The sequence below is a fragment of the Fonticula alba genome (genome assembly GCF_000388065.1).
Source record: "Fonticula alba strain ATCC 38817 unplaced genomic scaffold supercont2.8, whole genome shotgun sequence".
Lineage (NCBI taxonomy): Eukaryota > Rotosphaerida > Fonticulaceae > Fonticula > Fonticula alba.
The window spans coordinates 1,685,819-1,704,220 of record NW_009242978.1 but is presented as its reverse complement, the minus strand read 5'-3'; the positions used below and the strand labels follow the sequence as shown (position 1 = coordinate 1,704,220).

The window sequence follows — 18,402 nt, the reverse complement described above, 5'->3', positions numbered from 1 at the left end:
CACATACGACTGGCCTCGGCGCTTCGAGCGTGCACAAACCTGGGTCCCCTTTTTCCCCGCCCCCTCTCTCGCGGGCGCCTCTCCACATGACATCCGCGCGCAATCGGGAAATCATGGCTACCACACCCCTCTCTCGCTCTCTCGCGCCTCGGGCGCCCGAAGGAGAACGAGAGAGCATCATACGCGGCGCGCGTGTAGTAAAAAAAAAACGACCCCCCCGCCAAAAAAAGGCGAACCCAGAGAAACAGACAAGGAGGAGGGGGAATGGAAATACCCATGTTATATCATTGCCATATACATTCGCACTGCGTGGATGGCAAATCCTACACGCGCACCGTCCTCCCGCCGCGGGGGGGAACATACGGGGGGAGAGAAGACGGATGTGGAAGTGCTCACAGGTGTGTATATATGGGGAAAGAGAGACACATAGACCAAGAGATCAAGGAGCTTAGTCCTTCTTCTGGAAGCGCTCGGGGTTCACGGCGCGGAAGGTGCCCTGGAGAGCGTAGCGCTGGTTCAGGAGGAACTTGGTGCAGACCTGCGCGCGGATCGGGGGGGGGGAGGGAAGGGCGAGGAGAAAGTGGGTCAGGGGATGCCCAAAAAAGACGATAGCCGTGTGCGCGAGAGCGCGGCGAGGGGAAAAAAACGGCGGCGATGAGCGGAGCATGGGCGCGTCTGTGCGAGGGGGTTGCGGCCAGCCCCGATCCCGTCGTCCATGTCTCCGCTGCTGGCGTCCCCCTGCACAAGACAGGGGGGCCAAAGAGGGAGAAAGAGAGAGGAGAAACGGCACAGGCCCCGAGCCCCCGGAGACGACACCCCGACCCACACACATTGCGCGCCCGAGGAGCAGGGAAAACCCACGCGAATGACAGACGAGTACGTACACCCTTCTTGGAGATGTAGCGCTCCTTCTTGGGCTTCTTAATACCGTTGCGGTGGGCCTTGCGGCCTGGGAGGAGGAGCGCGGAGAGGGAGGGGACGGACACACGGTCAAAATGGCGACAACATACAAACAGGCAGCAGGCGAGGATACGAGTGCGTCGAGAAATGGCGCCTTGAAGGAAAGAGGCGAGGAGGGCGTACTCTGGTTCTTAGAGGTATGGTTCTTCGACTTGGCCATCTGTGGAAGGGAAAAGCGAGCGGGAGGAAGGGGAAGCCGGACAAACAAAAGAAAGGGCCAAGGTTAGGACATGGGTGGGTGGGTGGGTGTGTGCCGTCGGATGCACATTGTATCCGAAAAAGGGGGTGGTTAAAATGGAAGATCCTCGCGGTTTCCCTGCGCGACCTCGGATGCCTGCGCTCTTCCTGTAGGCGCGTGTATCATGGACAGTCCCCCGTCCGTCCGCCCGCCCATCCGTCTGTCCGTCCGTCCGTCCACCCCACCTACATGCGAGGTGGAGCAGAGCGCAGCCGCCATGGCCACACCAAGACCCGGAACGAGAGAGAGAGAGAGAGAGAGGGGCTGACCGGACGGGGAGACGCACGGCAGTCTGCCGCTGACAGACGGGCGCATGCAACACACAACGGGCCCGACCAACAACCGTGGTTTCCGCCGACAGGGGAGAGGAAGGCCAGGGTCACTGGAAGCACCCAATATGTCGACGGCACGCCGAGTCAGCACACCCCTGGGATGCCCCCGGGGGAGAAGCAGCAGCAGCAGCAGCAGCAGCACGAAAAGCCGACACGCGACATGCTGCTCGACAAGGGGCACAGGCCGGCCAGATACACGCAGCCGGAGGGACAGAGGGCAGGAATGCGGGAGACGTGCGCAGGAGACGCCGAAGACCGAGGGGCAAGCGAGCAGGAAGAGGGCCACAGGAAAGGGAGAACGCGAGAAGAGGAGGCGGAGGAGGAGGAGGAGGGAGCAGAAGGCAAGAAGGGGAGAGGGGCAGGAGAGGAAGAGAAGGTTCCTGGTCGAACCTTGACTTTGTGGTGAAAAATCGAAAGGGTGATAATCCAGCCAACAAGATTGAGGCCCCATCATGCGGCAATAGGGCGGCGGGAGAGTGGCAAAAAAAGGCCTCGCGTGGCCGCCGAGGGCGACTCACGGCCTCAGCCGCAGGAGGACGCGCAAGAGCCCGGGTGCCGCCGCGAGGATCGACCAAACGCTGCATCATCCCACTGCCGAGGGGACGGCCTGAACGGCGGCCGGCCGGCCGGCACCGCCTCCGCGCCATCGACGATGGGGTCCGCTCGACGGGGGGGAGAGGGAAGAGGGAAGGCGGGCCGCGCCCGCAGCCAGGCTCCAGACCCTCTGGAACGGACGTGACCTGGCCCCTCTCTCCCTCTTGCCACTCCGGACACCGCCGACGCGGTCTTGTTGCCCCCCCCCCCCGCCCTCCCCGGGTCCGGAGAGGGGGGGAAGCGGGCGACCGAGAATTCGCTCGAGGCATCCAAGGACTCAGCCCCCGCCCCGGCCCCCCTGGCATCCCCTCTCTGAGGGGAGGGGATCCTCGGCCAACGGCTCCTGCCTTCCCAGGGAACACACCGCTCGCCAGCCAGAGCCGCACACCAGGGCCCGCAACAAGACACGCCGCTGGCCGCTCGAAAAGCTGCAGAAGCGGTGGGACATGCCCACTCTCCGCGGAGCAGTGGGAAAACCCCCGGTCGCTGGCGACGCCCCGTCCCGCGGCTGTTTTCTCCCTTCTCGCCCGTTTTCTGAGGGGGGGGGGCGCAGGTCCAACATGAAGGGAAGAGGCCCGTCCACCCCTGTATTGCTTCGTTCTCCCGGTGGGCCATGATGTGTGGCATTATTTTTTCTTCCTTTTTTTGGTCCCCCCTGTCCCGGCGGGCGGTTTCCAGCCGGGGGCGGGGGGAGGGCGGGGGTCGCCCTTTCCCTTGGCTGCTGTCCTGACATTATGGCCCCCGCCCGGCGACCATACTCCCGGGCGTTCTCTGCGGGGGGGGGAGGGGATGATTGGGTCGAGCGCCTGGTTCCCCTCTTTGCCTGGTCACCCGGCGCCTAGGCGGCGCCCCTTCATTGTGGATAGCTTCAAGTCCAAACCCTGAGCCTGCCGCAACATGCGCCTCGGTCCGAGGGTCTCTTGAACGAGGCCGCCGACCTCTCTCCCGGGCTGGGACCTGCAAACTTCTCCCATCCCCAGAGTGAGGGGGGAGGCCGCGCCGGAAACGGGGCCATGATGGAGACCAGGCGATCTCCGAGGCGCGACCGATCACCCGACGAGATCACCGGCACAAATCACACCCACGCCCGTGCAAATCTCGAAATGCCATTCGAAACATCATCCCACTTATGGTGTTTCTTTTGCCGTCGGATCTGCGTGGCTTGTCTCGGGGCCTGGTTGGCCGAGAGGGCTGGCCGGAATTGTGTCGCGTCTTGAAGCCAGCCTCTTCCTTCGTGGAAAGGGTCATTCAACAGTGGCAGCTGCCGTGCGTCGGGGGAAAGATTTCCCCCTCGTCCCGGGGGAGCGCCGGCCGGCTTGCTTTTTTCCTTGCGGCTGGCCGCCCCCCCCCCCCCCCCCCCCCCCCCCGGGCCGCCGGGGCAGCCCCCCCCCCCCCCCGGGCCCGCCCCGCCGGACGGGCTGATCGCGCCGAATCCCCCCCCCCCGGGTTGCCGAACGCGGACCCCGTTCCGGTGGTTCTGGATCGCCGCCTTAAAAATGGCGCGACTGAAAAGGTAGAACGCCCCCGACCGGCTGACGCGGTTCGGTGTAGCCCACGGCTTGGCAGGCGGCGTGTTGATGTCCAACAGTGGCCCTTCCTGCCAGATCGCAGCCCCTCAGCCCGGGTGCGGGCCCTCCGGCCTGGGGCGAGTGTCTGTTGTTGCAGCAGGGGGGGCCGGGGGGGGGGGGGGGAGACCGAGCATTCGACGCCCTCTCCACTCTACGACGGATCATCAGGCCTGGGGCATTTCATGCCGCACTCCATCCCCACTCCGGTGGGTCTTCCCCCCCCCCCCGCCCCCGGGTGACCGGTGCGCGCGTTACTCCCTTTTGCAGACGTGTGCTAAGCAACGCGGGACAAAGCGCCGCGGTCCGGAAGAGAGGCGGGCGGGCAGAAGGGCCGCCATACCCCCCCCCCCGGCGCGTTCCGGTGCGAGGCCCGGGCGAATCCACGGCCCGGGAATCCTGTCCGCGAACTGACGACGCTTCTCGGACTCAGGAGGCGGGCGCACGACATCGTGGACACCTGGCGAGGGCCGATGTTTTTGTTTTCGATTGCATCTCATCCGCCCCCCAGCCTGGATTGTTATGGTGTCCATCCGCCCGGCCCGCCCTTCGAGCCTGTGGGGCTGGGGAAAGACCTCCCCCCCCCCCCCCGCACCCTTGGCGGCGGTCCGGTCATGTGTGTGTGTGTGTGTGTGTGTAGGGCCGCCACTCCGGCGCCCTGGCCGGGAGCGCCGCGGTTTTTCCCGCCCAGCACGTCGTGGCATATTCCAGCCTTTGTCCCCGGGCCCCTCCTCACCGGCCTCCCGTCGCCGCCCGGCGATTGTGTGATAGGCGGCGCCTGGCCTGGAGCGCGCCCGGGATTTGAGTGCCTCCTCGAGCGTTTCGAGGCCCCCGCGCGCCCCTCGCCCCCGGCAGCATCGTCCCGCCGGCTCCGCTGGTCGCATATCTTCATGTGTCCCAACAAAGACGACACTCGCGCGGGTCTATTTCCCCGAGGAGCATCGGCGGGGAGGGGGGGGAGGGGCTTCGTCGTGCCACACCGGAGGAAGGGGGCCGGCCTTGGGGCCACACCGGACGGGGGCGCGCACAGGGGGGGGGGGGGGGGTGAGCCTGGTGCTCTTCTCTCCAGGCGACGATCTGGAGGGACTGCTCTCCCCCGACCCGCGTCCTTTCTGGCAACACCGTGGGCCGGGCACCACCCGGCGCCAGGCCTGCTCAACGCCCCACCCACGCGCCCCGGACAGCGGGCCAGGGCATGCGAGCGCGCGTGACCCCCCCCCCCGGCCTCCCGCCCGCCAGCCATTCTCCCCGGGCGTGTCTCGCTCATCGGGGCTGGGGCTTTTTTAAACGGGTCTTCCTGGCGCCGAGTGATCTCCCCCCTCTCTCCCCCGCCGACGCCCCGCCCAGCGCGGGAGTATTCACCCCGGAGCCATCCTCCCTGGCGTGGGCGGTCACAAGGCTGCGCGGACCTGCGCAGGTGGAGGCTGGGGGCGGGGGTAGGGGGGTGGGGGGAGGCATGGTCTTTCCCACTTTCCTCCTCTCTCACTCCCCCATATTGTCTCACTGCCCCGGCGCTGGTGCGCAGCGCGGAAGAGGGGGCGGAGGCAGGGCAGTGGTATGGGGGAATTCAACGGCCCAGGGATGGGGGTGTGCATCTCCACATGCCCGGGGCCGGAGCAGGAGAGAGATGTCCGGGAAATATCGACCCGCATTTGCGCTCCTGGCGCGCGCGGTGTGAGAGAGACAAGCGGGCCGTGAGCGGGTCTGCCCTGCGCCTCCTGCGCTGCGCCCCTCCCTCGCCCGAGCCCGATATGCGTCTGGCACCTAGCGCGGCTGGACCGGGGCCACCTCCTGGATGTGTGTGTGTCTCTGTCTCTCTCTCTCTCTCTCTCTCTCTCTCTCTCTCTCTCTCGCTGGCTCTCACTCCCTCGGCTTCTTGCCTTGTCGCTAAGATACCTGGCGCCCCAAGCTTGTGCTGGTGCATGCCTCCTCCCTCCCCCTCTCTGGGCACACCGGCTTCCGGGTGGTCGTGTCCCGCGGCCCTGGTGTGCGTGTGCATGTGTGTGTGTAGGTGGGCCGAGGGAGGGGGGGGCAGGACGGCCCAGCGAGAAGAGCCCCCCCCGCGGCGGCCACTCCGGCCCGACGTTTGCTCATCCCCTCCGATACATTGTTCCCGACTTTCTGCCCTTCAGAGTAGCCTTTCGCGTACCGTGTATTTTGGAATCATGCTGGGCAAGCTGCTTTCCGTCGGCCTTGCCGCACTCCTGTCCATCTCCTCCGTGGCCTCGGCCACCACTGCTGTTCGTCCCCCCCCCCCCCCCCTCTTCTTCCTGGATTGCCTGCCTCGTCATCTGCCCGGTCGCACATCTACCCGGTCGCACATCTGTCTGGTCGCACATTTGCCTTGTCACTCACCCCCCCCTCCTCTCTCCTCCCCTACACCCACCACAGCCGGCCCCCGGTGCCCGCCTCATTGCCACTAGCGACACCGAGCGCCAGTGGATGACCGAGTCCCAGGTGTTCGACCTCATCCGTCGTGATGTCCACTTCCGTGATATCTCCGACATCGAGGAGTACGCCACCGGCGCCGTGGTCCCCACCCCCCAGGCCGCCATGCCGATCCCCACCTCCCTGGAGTACCAGGCCGAGGTGGTCGAGCTCCACCAGAGCATCGACATGCACCGCTACCTGCAGAAGCTGACCACCTTCACCTCCTTCCACACTCGGTGCGTGTGGTCCCCCTTTTTTTTTTTCGCGCGCGCGCTCTCTCCCTCTCCCCCCTTGCGAGGGGGCTGCCCTGGCCTGCCTGCTCGTTCCCCCCTTCCCCACTGCAAGCTGACTCCCCTCCCCCCCCCTCCCCTCCCAGCTACTATGAGAGCCCCTCCGGTGTCGAGTCCACCATGTGGCTTCTGGAGGAGATCAACGCCGCCACCCAGAACGGCACCCTCCCCTATGTCGAGGTGGAGACCTTCGAGCACCGCTTCGCTCAGCCCTCCATCATTGTCCGCTTCAACGGCACCAGCAAGCGCGACAAGGACATCGTCATCCTCGGCTCTCACCTCGACTCCATCAACACCGCCTCCCCGGCCACCGGCCGCGCCCCGGGTGCTGATGATGATGGCTCCGGCACCATGACCCTCCTGGAGATCGTCCGCATCCTGGTCGACCACCAGTTCCGCCCCTACCTGACCCTGGAGTTCCACTTCTACGCCGCCGAGGAGGTTGGTCTGCTTGGTTCCGCTGGTGTGGCTAAGGCTTACTACGAGAAGGGCACCATTGTCCGTGGCATGTCCCAGTACGATATGACCGGCTACTCGGGCTACGGCAAGATCGGCCTCATTCGCGACTACACCGACCCGGATCTCGGCGACTTCCTGGCCAAGCTCATCGACGAGTACCTCCTCATCACCTACGAGGACAGCCTCTGCGGTTACGGCTGCTCTGACCACGCCTCCTGGAACAACTTCGGCTACCGCTCGATCTTCACCTTCGAGGCCCCCTTCGGCAAGCACAGCCCCTTCATCCACACTGTCAACGACACCGTCGACAACATCGACCTCAACTACGCCAAGGAGTTCGTCAAGCTCGGCCTCGCCTTCGCCGTCGAGATGTCCTTCCCTTAAGGTGTAGTGGTCAGTGTCTTGGCCTCTCCTTTCTCTCCTCTGTGCTCTCTCTCTCCCCCCCCCCTGCCCTTGTATGCACTACACAGAGACTGTCACTCGGGACCCTCCCTCCCTCTCTCTCTCTCTCTCTTTCCTTCTGATTCCCGCCACTGTCAGCATGCGTTCCTTTCTTCCGTTTCCCTTTCTGTCTCCGTATCGTGGGGAGGCTCGTCGGTCGGAGGTGGTGGGTGGGGGGGGGGATGGATTCCTCTTTCGACTGTGGGACTGATCTGCGATATGTCATGCGTGTGTGTGTATTTGCTTTTTTTCCTGTCATCCAGCAAGTCGACGGAATCCGGGAAACGCACAGGGCCTCGGTGCGAAAGCCGCAAGCCCCCTCTCTCTCTCTCTCTCTCTCTCTCTCTCTCTCTCCCCTAAGAAAGTGACGAGCATGGCTTCCTCAATCCCCTATCCCTTTGCCTGCGCTACCCCCCCCCCCCCGCAGCGTCACTTGAAACCACCGGCACGTGGTGCCCTCCAGCGCCATCAGTACACATCCATCTCCAGGGAGGAGCCTGTCGGCAATCTCGCCGTCAGATCACTCTCCCATTGTCCGTGGTCTTCATGTGCATGTCCGGGGGATGTGGATAGCCTAGCCGGAGCCAGGGGGAGCTTCCACAGCACCCCGTCACACGGTCGAGGAGGCCATTCCCTCCGGGGGTGGGTTTTCTTGCGCCCTCTCTCTGCCTCTCCCTATGCCCACTCCATTTCCTCGCTCAACCGCCCTTGCTCAGATCGGTTCAGGAGGGACAGCCACGCGAAAGGGACAATTCATTCCCCAAGTGGGCATGGAATAGAGAGAGGGAGTGTGCCTATGGAGGTCCGGCATCAGGAGAAGATGCCACGCGCCCAAAGGGGCGAGGTGCGGAGGGGGCAAAGCAGCACAATACCTTTCAAATGGCGGCTGCATGCGCTTCGTGTGCATGCAGCCGCGTCAGGTTTCCCCCGTCCATTCCAATACAGCGCACGTCCCCCGCGCCTTCGCTCCAAACACACAGGCATACGTAATCATGGCCAAAGGAGGGCGATGTCACGGTTCCCCCCCTCGGGCAGGAGCCGGCGCAGGCCGAGCATCGCGGACGCGTGGCTATCCCCCACTCCCCCCGGCTGGGGGAAAAAAGATGGAGACGAGTAGGGGCCGAAAGAGGGAGGAGGCTGCATACATATGATTGCACGCCATCCGGAAAGAAAAAGAACCACGAGGAACACCCACACGGCCACGCCCCCCGCGCCCTCCGCCCCCTCTCACCCCGCGCGCAAGTTCCCATAAGAAAAGCAAAAGGAGCGACAGGAAGAAACACAAACAGCATAGTAGGCTACAGCATTGTTGAGTGAGTGAAGAGGGAAGGACAGAGGAAAAGGGGGGCACACTCACACACACACACACACACAAAGGGGCGTGTGAGGGGAGAGGGAGGAGGGGGATTTGCGTGTGGATAGACACACATGCGCATGGACTGGCACGCAGGTGGCATATTGTGCACACACACGCGCACAAGGGAGACTCTCTCGCGCCTTCGGCCTCACGCCCAGGGCGCCCCCCCGTCCCATCCATCCTCTCCGCGAGCACCTGGCCCCCCCCCCCCGTACGCGCCAGGAGAGCGACGAGGGGAGGGAAGGACACCGCGAAAAGAAGGAGGGAGGGAGGGAGGGGGAGAGGAAGGAGAGGGAGAGAGAAGAGGGCACACCATCACCAGCACCACCACGCACACACACACAGTATGTGTGGGCGCGCGGCGCGTGCATGCGTGCGTGTCGCGACCGCCCCCCTGATCCTGGCTGCTGCCTTCATACCCGCCTATTCTCACCAGGGGGGAGAGGAGAGAGAAGGGAGAGATACATTGCACTCTCTACTTAATCAACGAAGAGAGGGTTGCTGGCGGTCTGGGTCTGACCGGCGAACAGGGGGTTGGCATTGCTGCCAGAGGACATGTCGGCAGCCGGCTTGTTGAGGCCGAACAGACCGTTGGCCTGGGCGTACTTGACGGCGAAGATGGCAGCCACAGCCACCAGGGCCACAGCGGCAACCGCACCAATGGCGATACCGACGATGGCACCGGTGCCGAGAGTGGAGCAGGCATCCTCCGGGCGGACGCACTGGTCACAGCTGTCAATGATGAAGCTGGGCTTGCCGTTGACGCTATGGTAGTGGCCACCGTTGCAATCGGTCACACAGAGCTTATCCTCATCGGAGTCGGCCACAGTGCAGACATTGCACTCGTTGGTGCGGGGGAGATCCTCCGGCGGGGTGCCAGCAGGGGGGAACTTGCCATCGCAGCCGGCCACGCAGGACGGGTCATTCGGCAGGGGGGTGGTGGTGTCACCCGGGGCAATGCCGAAGGGCACATCCAGGCAGTTGCCGCACTGGTCATGGTACTCACGAACGTGGCAGTTGCCGCAGGGGCTGACAGACGAGTTGCAAACCACCCAGGTGGGGTTGGCCTCGAGGTCCTTCGGGTCGTGGGTGTCGCAGCAAAGGTCGCAATCATCCAGGTAGCCGTAGAGGGGATGGTCCTTGTCCTTGGAGCCGGTGCCGACCGGGCAGCGACCGCAAATGTCCACCGGGATGGTCTCGCCCTTCTCGTTGGTGCCGCAAGCGGTGAGAGGCGGGCACTGGCCGGCCTCCGAGCAGAGGTTCAGCTTGTTGCCGGGGTTCTCAGGGTCATCGCACTCCATGAGCAGACCACCATGGCCATTGTTGGAGCCAGAGCCGGAAGCCAGCGAAAGCATCACCGGCTGGGCCTTGGGCTTGCAGCCGCAGAAGACACCGAGGTCATCAACAATAGCACCAGCCGAGGGGGGGGTCTGGCCATTCTCATCGAGATCCTCGAGAGTAACACACAGACCACACTCATCAAGCAGGCGGTTGTACTTGGACAGATCGTTGGGGTTGTGGCACTCGTCGCAGGAATCCAGCACATGGGCGTTGGGGTCGGTCACGAGGCGGAAGACGCCGGAGCAGTCCTTCTTGCAATCATCGGCATTCCAGCCCGGGCTGAGGACACACCGGCCGCACGAGTCAATGTGCTCATCCAGGAGCGGCGAGTCCTTGGCCACGCAATGGCCACAGATGGTGTAGACATGGGGCTTGCCAGCAGACTCCAGGTAGGGAGTGTTCTTGCAATCGAAGAGGCAGCGATCCTCATGGTCCTCCTCCTTGTCGGCCGGGTTGCGGCAGACCTGGCACTTGTCGAGGAAGAAGTCACCGCCCCAGGCGCGGGCGCAATCACGAACGCAAGCCTTCGAAGTGGCCTCCAGAGGGACACACTTGTTGCAGGGGTTGGTCCAGTGGCTGGCAGCCTTGTGGCAATAGGAGTCCAGCTTGGAGGGGGTGTCAAGCACATCGGCCGGAGTGAGGGCATCATCGCAGGTCTCCGCCTTCATGTAGGGAGTGCCGATGCAGTCGTCCAGGCAGCGAGGATGGCGGAGCTGGGGCTTGCCCTCGACAATGTAGTCGGAGCCATCCGGGTTGCGGATGCGCACGCAGTTACCGCACGGGTCAATGTGGTGCTGCATCAGGTCCACAGCGGTGTAGGGGACATCGTTGCAATCGATCGAGCAGAAGAGCTTCTTGCAGTTGGGCTGACCACAGCCGTCCAGAGTCTTGTCCTCGAAGCACACGCCACACTGGTTCTTGGCGCTGTTGCCGCCATTGCAAACGCCGCAGTCGTCCTTCTTGAGATCGCGCCAGGTGTTGGGGTTGGCGGCCTTCACGTCGGGACCGACGCAAGAGTTGCAGTTGTCCATCTCGTGGAGGGCGGCCTGGGAAGTGGCATACTGGCCATTGCAGCCCAGCTGGCAGAAGGGAGCAGGCTCGTAGAGGTTCTGACGGCACTGGCCACAGGCATCAGGCGGCGGGGCCATGATGCTGACCGGGGCGTTGCGGCAGACACCGCTGAACCGGCGCCAGCCGTCGAGCTTGATGAACTCGGTGGCGGCGGAATCGACGCTGACACCGGCGGCGTTGGCGTACTTGGCCGCGTCGAAGATGCACTCCTGGGTGCTGGTGAGGTGGCGCTTGTGCTTGTTGAACCACTCACACACAAAGGAGGTGATATCACGAGTGGAGGTGCCGGCAAAGGTGAGACGAGCCGCGATCACGACCTCGGTGTAGAGAGAGGCAATGTCCTCGGGCTTGATCCAGCTCGGGCAGACGGTGGAAACGACGCCCGGGGGAGCGACGTTGGGGAAGGTGCGACCACGGCAATCGGAGCGGCAACCGGCATCATCACGAGCGCAGAAGCCACAGCCATTGAGAGTGGCGGTACCACCGCAGACACCGGCGCAATCCACGACCTTGGCGTTCTGGGGGAGGACACACTTGTTCTCGCAATCACGAACCTACCATCGGTGGGAGAGAGAGAGGAAAGGAGAGGATGGGGTTTTTTTGTTGAAGCACATTTCCCATGTGTCCAAGAGAAGTATATGCAGTCGTTAGAGAAACCAGGCGGCCCAATGGCGAAGTGGCAAAAAAAAAACCCAACAAAGAAGGATCAAAAAGAATGAAAGGGAAGAGGGAAAAAAAGGTACATACGTGAGGGCCGTGGCGGACACCAGCGCAATCGCAAATGTGCTCAGGCGACAGGCAGACCTTGTTGGCACCAGAGGAGCACTTGTATTCGGTGCAGTCCTGGCAAGTACCGACAGACTGCTGGATGGCCTGCAGAATGGTGTTGACGAAGGCAGTACCAGAACCGGAGGAGGTGGTGCTGTCGATGTTCCAGGTGCGAGACAGGATGTCACGGTTGACCATGTAGGCCTGGAGCGAATCCTTGGCGTGGGGATCGTTGGCCAGGGCAGCAGACACGGAAGAGATGTCCACAAAGTTGCTGTTGCCGTAGTTGATGGCAGACGAGCCGAACTGGAAGCGCGAGAAGCAACGGTAGATGCTGTTGGGGGTCTGATCGGACACGACGAAGTGCACGAAGGAGTCGGTGCGAACCAGGTGAGCACCAACACGGTCGATCTCCATCTTGGAAGCCACGAAGCGGCTATCCGAAGCGGGAGCCGTGTTCCGGCTGAGGCAGGTCAAGGTCTCATACGGATGAGTGGGGAAGGCACCATATTGGTTGGTACCGTAGAGGGTGTTCGGATCGGAGTCCTCATCGGTGAAGAGGACGAAGACACGACGGGCACCATCACGGAAATTGATGTTGAAGCCGGGGTAGGTGTGACCCTTGGAGGCAAGCTCCAGGGCCATCAGACCGGGCTCATAGCCACCAGGGAAGGTGGTCGTGTCGAAGGAGTTCTTGAAGGACTGCAGGTTGCCCGGGGTAATGGCGGTGGTGGGAACAGCAATCCGAGGGAGGGTGTTCTTAGAGTTGCTGTACGCATAACCGACAATGGTGATGGTGGCGTCCATGTTGTCGCGGGAGACCGCGTCGAAGAAATGGTGCACGACGGCCTTGAGGTTGTTCCAGGTGGGGCTCATGGAACCGGAGAAGTCGTAAACAAACACAAAGTCCACCTGGGTGGCGTGACCGTTACACTCAGCCGGGTAACAGTGGTTGGGGCCACACTTCTGCTGGGCAGAAGTGGTCGGGGCGAGGAGGCCGATGGCAAAGATAGCCATCAGCACCGCCCACAGGGTGGCCCAGCGCGGGAACTTCATGATTCTGAAGAGCGCGGCAGGCGAGAGGAGGGGTGGGGGGGTGCGAGGGGGGGGGAGGGGAGGGGGGAGGGGAACTGGAGAGAGAGAGAGAGAGAGAAATGGCGAGAAGGCACACGGGTTAGGGAGGAGGGAAAGTCGGGCGCACACACACACACGCGTACAAGGGGGTGAGAAGAAAGAAGGTGGCAAAAAAAAGGGCTCTCGCTCCCACTCGCAGCAGGGGGAGACGCACCAGGAGAAAGCTCTTAAAAAAGGGTTACCGTCCCATGCCTTCTCCGCAGCCGGGTCGGGTCCTCATATATCTCCTCCCCAGGCGGGGGGGGGGGGGGGGGGGGGCAGGGCCAGGAGCAAGGGCCCGGCCCGGCCGCCCGCACGCACCGAGATTGCTGAAGGCCGGCAGGGAGAGGAGGTCGTCCGGGTCCGGCTCACCGGGCCGGGAGGCCTCCGGCCGGGGCTGGTTCGACAGTGACCCCCCTGGGCACACGGCATCGAGGCCGGGCTGGTCCTGGCGAACATCCCGACCCCGAGAGGCCGGCACCGGCGCCTCCCTGCCTCACGGACACGCGTGCACCCATGCCAGGCGCTCCAGGCACCACCGAAAGCCCCTTGGAAGAGGCAAATTGGGGGGACGCCTCGAGGGAAAGAAGGCGAGGGACACGACTGCGCCCTGTCCCCCCCCCCCCCGTGTGCGCCTCTCTCCTTGGTGGCTCCCCGTCCCCCACCCGCCTGCGTCCCGCGCATATGCCCCTGGAACTGCGGCAACGCGCGCGGCCCAGAGATGAGGGGTGTTTGGGGGAGGGGGGGGGGGCAGTACATGTACAGACACACACACACACACACCAGGCAACAGGGCCCCGCGGACCGCATGCATGCGTCAACCCAAGTACCAGGTGGGGATGGAGAGAGGGGCGCGAAGAAGGAGCCGGGCGGCTGGAAGCCGACAAGCCCCCCCTCTGTCCCGTCCCGCCCCCCGGCCTCTCGCCGCTCGGCCCCCTCTCAGCTACCCCCCCCGGGGGGGGGGGGGGGGAGGGTGGACCTCCGCACCCGCGCAATAATATACCCCTTACCGACTACCCCTCTCCTGTGCGCCCGCCCTTGCATGCCGCGCCCCGCCAACGTAGGTCGCCTCCCGCAACAGGGGCGAGGACCCGGGGAGGACTCGAGCGATTCGCGTGCCCGACGGAATGGTCCGCGCGCGCCGGGTATCAACCTTGCGAGGGGACGCGCGGCCGCCGGAAACGAGCAAGCACAGCATCGGTCAGGGAAGCGTGAAACAGGGCAACGGGGCGCCGCCGGCGCGCGCATGCTCGCGCAGACTCGCACTCGCAGCCCTTGACGCCTGTCCGGGCGGACGGTGCCCTGGCTCCCATTGAGACCACAGATAAAAACAATTGCCCCTTGTCCGCCCGCGCCGTTTCTCCCCCCCCCTCCCCGGGGAGAATGACCCACGCAGCGGTGGGCTCTCCCTAGGGGCACACGAAAAAGGTGAGGCACGAACGCCCCGCCGCCCCCCCCCCCGCACACGCGCCGAAAGGCGCATCCCTCGCGGTGAGTGGCGGGGCCCGCCTCGCATGACAGGCCGGCCCCCCCCCCCCCCCCCCTATCCTCAGGGCCCCCCCTCCACCGGTGGAAACACCGGCCCAGGAACAGGCGGGAGACATTCCCAGGCGAAGAATGCGCCCGCTCACTCGGTCCCCACCGAGAGCCCTGCACACGCAAGGGACACCCTCTCCGCCCTCCTCCCGGAGGCGGAAGGAGACCCGGGGCGCAAGGCTCCGGTCCAAGGTCGAGGGCGAGGCCGGGAGAGCGGGACACTCGAGGTCCCCCCCTCCGGCGAAACGTGGAGCCAGGGCCGCTCTTCGTGTGAGTGCCGGGGACCGCCCGGCCTCCCCCCTTCGCCAGGATGAGCCATTCTCGCCCCGGTCGTTATACCGGACAGCCGGCGTGCTGCTACTTCGTCCCCAGCCGAGAATATATCACATTCATTATTAGACGATTAATAATTTTTCCCCTTTCCGGGGGGGAGGGATAATAACAAACCACCGCGGCAAACAGGCGGCCGCCGGCCTGGGAGACGGGCATGCCCGCGTCGCGCCGCCCCCCCCCCCCCGCGCCCCGTCCCCTGCGCCCCCGACGGGCATCGGGGCCGGCAGTCGCCCGGCGCCAGAGTGCGCGTCGGTGTACCCCCCCCACTCCCCCCCGCGCCTGCGCCTCCCGGCCGGCCGAAGTAAACTACTGGCCTATGTTCCGAGTGCGACGGCCCGGGGCACACGCACCCTGCGCTGCCCGGGAGAGCCGAGCGGCCGTGCCCGCCCTGCCCCTCCCGCACACCTCCCAGGCGCGCCCCTCGGCCACACGACCCCTGGAACGAGCCTGCGATGTCGAGCCCTTCTGGGGCCGTGTCCGATCAGACCCTTTTCGCTCTCTTGCGCATCACCCCGGTTTTATGGTGCCGGCGTGCGGCGACGAGCGTGGCCGTGTCAATGTGGTGCGGGCTCGGGGCCGCGCATCCCCCCCCCCCCGTACGGAGCTCATCCTGGACCAGGGCCCGCTTTTTACCCCTGGGCTCCGCCGGGGCTGGGGCCGGGGGGGGGGGGGACCTTTGCCGGGGACCTCCGTCACCAGCCCGTCCCGACTGGCCCCTCCGCCCCCGCCCCAGCCGCTCGTTACGAGGGCCAGACCCGAGCCGTGATGGCGGGGGAGGGCCTTCCGCCCCTCGGCGCGCGGCTCACGCCGACCCGGGAGCGCCGCATGCCCGGGCCGATATGGCTGGGGTGGCCCCGTTTAAGACCCGCAAGCCTCAACGAGGCCCGCTCGCGCGCGTTGGAGGACACACTCTCCGAGCTTCCTGGCTGTGTACCTGCGCGCCCACGCGCCTGGCCCCCCCCCCCCCCGCCCCCCCCCGTCTTCTCCGCTGGGCGCGGGTGTCCCGTGTGGCCCGTCCTGGCGCCGGTGAGCCTGAAGGTGCCGCCACCTTCTTCGCCCCTCCGCCTCCGGAGGCCCCGCACCCCGATTCGCCCGGCTTGAAGGCCGGGTCCCACCGTGTTCGGGTGCTGGGGCCGCCACGCGATCCCTTCCACGGCGCCTGTCTTCACGCGCCCCCATCCCCCCGGGAGTCTCTCGCGGGCACCGCACCCTAAATGCGCCAGCCGCATTGCAGAGGCCGCTCGGAATCCAGCCCGGAAATCGGCACACGAGTTCCAAGTTGGGGGAGGGGGGGGGGGGGCTCACTGCCCCGGTCGCAGGGGTTGTCCTTCTCGTTGGTGCTAACCGGGGGCCGGCGAGCGCGCCGGGTAGCTCCCCGGACGTTCCCCACCCGCCGAGAGGATTCATCTCTGCCCGCAGGCAAGATGGCCCGCATGCTGCCGGGGAGCAGCGGCCCCACGCGGAGACGCCGGAGTCCGGAGGATCCCCCCTCCAGCAGCGGCCCCGCCCCTGCCTTTCCAGGGGCGTAAGCCCCTGTCTGCCCCCCCCCGCCCCCCCTCTCCAACAATCCGCCCTCCCGACGATCGCCCCAAGGCGTGCCAGCTCGCCCGGCCGATTCCACCGCATCTGGCTGTCAACAAACCGGTCCCCTCTCTAGGGAGCGATATTCTCAGCCACGTCAGTAGAAGGGGTCCTGGGGCCGTGCGACGCTTCCAATTGCCCGACTCGCGGCCCGGCGGCTTTTAACGCCGGCCGAAGGCCGGTGCCGACAGTCCCCGTGGCCCTGGTTCCGGTCGTTCCCGGGATGCCTCCGCCTCTTGTGCCCCCCCCCCTCCCCCCCCGCCGCGCGGCCCCTGCCCGGGGGGGGGGGGGGGTGCCCCGGCCGAATCCCCGAGCATCCGCCCGACCGATGCACGTGCAAACACCTCTCTACCTGCTCTGCCAGTTCGTCGCGCTCGCCCTTCGGCCGGGAAGACGCGGTGGCACCAGCGCGGCCGGGCACTTGGCAGAGCGCCCCTGCGCACGCGGGGGCCTCCGCTCCCCCGGGAGGGCCCGGACGCGCGGCCCGAGACCCCGAAGACCGGGCGCCACGCCCGCGAAGGGGGCTCTCTGCCGCCCGGACGTGCATTCCATTTTTTCAGAACAGCCAGGTCAGCCGGAGCGTGCCCGGGATGCTGCCACTGAGCGAGCCCGAGGCAGCCCGGGCTGAACGTTGACCGTTGAGCCGGCCACCGGGCAGGCTCGGGTCTGAATGTGGAGATTCTTGGTCATCTGCGGGGATACCCCCTCCTGCCGGTCGGCCGACTGGCGGCCGGGGAGGAGAACCCGGGGGGAGGGGGAGAGGGGCACGCATGCGCCCGACCCCCGCGACCGTCCGCGCGCGCCACACCGCTCTCCAGTGCTCCCCCGGGGTCCCATGTGGTTCCTGTTCAGATCGGCCTCGCCCCGGCATGGCATCCGTGCCCCCCCCCAAACCCCCGTCTCTTGCGTGTGAATGTGCCTCCGTGCTGGCCTTCCTCCCCGGCCGTCGTGACACACCTCTGAGCTTGGTTTCCCGCCCGCCCTCTCGAGCCCTTGGCGCGCCGCTCGTCCTTGGGGATGCCGCAACACCCGAGCGCCGGCCGACCATGCGCGTCAAGGTCGCAGGGGGAGAGAGAGGTGGGGCGCTTTGCCAACACGCTAGCACCCGCAGCCCTGGCCCCCCCCCCCCCCCCCCGCAGGGCCCTCCCGGCTTCGCACCCTCCGCAAGACGGGCATGCCCACTGGCACACACCCCTTCGACGGTCCATCGCCCCCGCTCGGCGATTCGCACTCCACACCCAGCCGCTTGCGCACCCCGGTCGGCATTCCCCCCGCCCCGCCCCCCCTCGCGGAGGACCGCCGGCGCGGCATTCGTGGGTTAGATCCGAGGATCTTGCCGTCGCTGGTGGCGGCCGCACGCGCGGGGGCGCGCCCTTTTCCCGGAGGACGATGACCGCAGTTGGCACGATGGATGCTCATAAGACCGCAACCCCAGCGCATTTTTTGGCTGGGCACACCCACTCTCGAGGAGCCCAGGTCGAAGGAGACATGGCCTCTGCCTTGCTTTCTCTATGATGCCCCTGCCCCCACAGGGCGGAGCGCCGATGAATTCCCCCCGTTCCTCCCCGGAAAACCCTCGGGGCACACCGAGGCATGGGCCGAGCAACGGCAGGTCCCCGGCCCGCCCTACTACCGTGCAGGCCGCCGCCACTTTGGTCTTCGTCCGAGCGGGGAGGAAGCCCCGCTCTCACGCCGGCGTGCCCGAGCCGATCCACTCTCTTGGTCCCATTCCCCTGGTCCTCGGCCGGCCGACCGGCCCGCCGCCGATGCATTGGGCCATCTTTCGAGACAGTTGCCAAGTGATCACAACAACATGTGTGTGTGTGTGTGTGCACCCGATGCAGAGCGCCCCTTCGACGCCCCGCTCCCTGGCGGTCCGGCCCGGCAAGCCTCAATCCACCCGCATGCTCGCTTGACAACAGCCCCCCCCCCCCCCCCCCCCCCCCCCCCCCCCCCCCCCCCCCCCCCCCCCCCCCCCCCCCCCCCCCCCCCC

The 18,402-nt window shown here is 66.0% G+C and overlaps 3 protein-coding genes across 3 annotated transcripts; 1 reads left to right on the top strand and 2 right to left on the bottom strand.

Annotated features, from left to right (window-relative positions):
- Positions 1-448: 448 nt before the first annotated feature.
- On the bottom strand, positions 449-1,120 carry H696_05031 (ribosomal protein L29e; the record flags this gene model as incomplete). The annotated part of the gene is made up of 3 exons (XM_009498902.1): positions 449-538; positions 885-949; positions 1,084-1,120. The coding sequence occupies 3 exons, from the start codon at positions 1,118-1,120 to the stop codon at positions 449-451; spliced, it is 192 nt and encodes a 63-aa protein (XP_009497177.1).
- A 4,594-nt stretch (positions 1,121-5,714) lies between these two features.
- On the top strand, positions 5,715-7,384 carry H696_05030 (hypothetical protein). Its single transcript, XM_009498901.1, has 3 exons — positions 5,715-5,929; positions 6,081-6,355; positions 6,496-7,384. The coding sequence occupies exons 1-3, from the start codon at positions 5,855-5,857 to the stop codon at positions 7,250-7,252; spliced, it is 1,107 nt and encodes a 368-aa protein (XP_009497176.1). The 5' UTR covers positions 5,715-5,854; the 3' UTR covers positions 7,253-7,384.
- Positions 7,385-8,600: 1,216 nt separating this feature from the next.
- On the bottom strand, positions 8,601-12,937 carry H696_05029 (hypothetical protein). Its single transcript, XM_009498900.1, has 2 exons — positions 11,826-12,937; positions 8,601-11,632 (listed from the first exon to the last, which is right to left on the bottom strand). The coding sequence occupies exons 1-2, from the start codon at positions 12,900-12,902 to the stop codon at positions 9,146-9,148; spliced, it is 3,564 nt and encodes a 1,187-aa protein (XP_009497175.1). The 5' UTR covers positions 12,903-12,937; the 3' UTR covers positions 8,601-9,145.
- Positions 12,938-18,402: the final 5,465 nt, after the last annotated feature.

What these genes read in the sequence shown, in the direction of transcription:
- H696_05030 (XM_009498901.1), top strand. Translation starts at nt 5,855, where the DNA reads ATGCTGGGCAAGCTGCTTTCCGTCGGCCTTGCCGCACTCCTGTCCATC. An exon ending in TGGCCTCGGCCACCACTGCT is followed by an intron (nt 5,930 to 6,080) that starts GTTCGTCCCCCC and finishes CACCCACCACAG; the next exon opens with CCGGCCCCCGGTGCCCGCCT. An exon ending in TTCACCTCCTTCCACACTCG is followed by an intron (nt 6,356 to 6,495) that starts GTGCGTGTGGTC and finishes CTCCCCTCCCAG; the next exon opens with CTACTATGAGAGCCCCTCCG.
- H696_05029 (XM_009498900.1), bottom strand. Translation starts at nt 12,902, where the DNA reads ATGAAGTTCCCGCGCTGGGCCACCCTGTGGGCGGTGCTGATGGCTATC. An exon ending in GTGTCCGCCACGGCCCTCAC is followed by an intron (nt 11,633 to 11,825) that starts GTATGTACCTTT and finishes CACCGATGGTAG; the next exon opens with GTTCGTGATTGCGAGAACAA.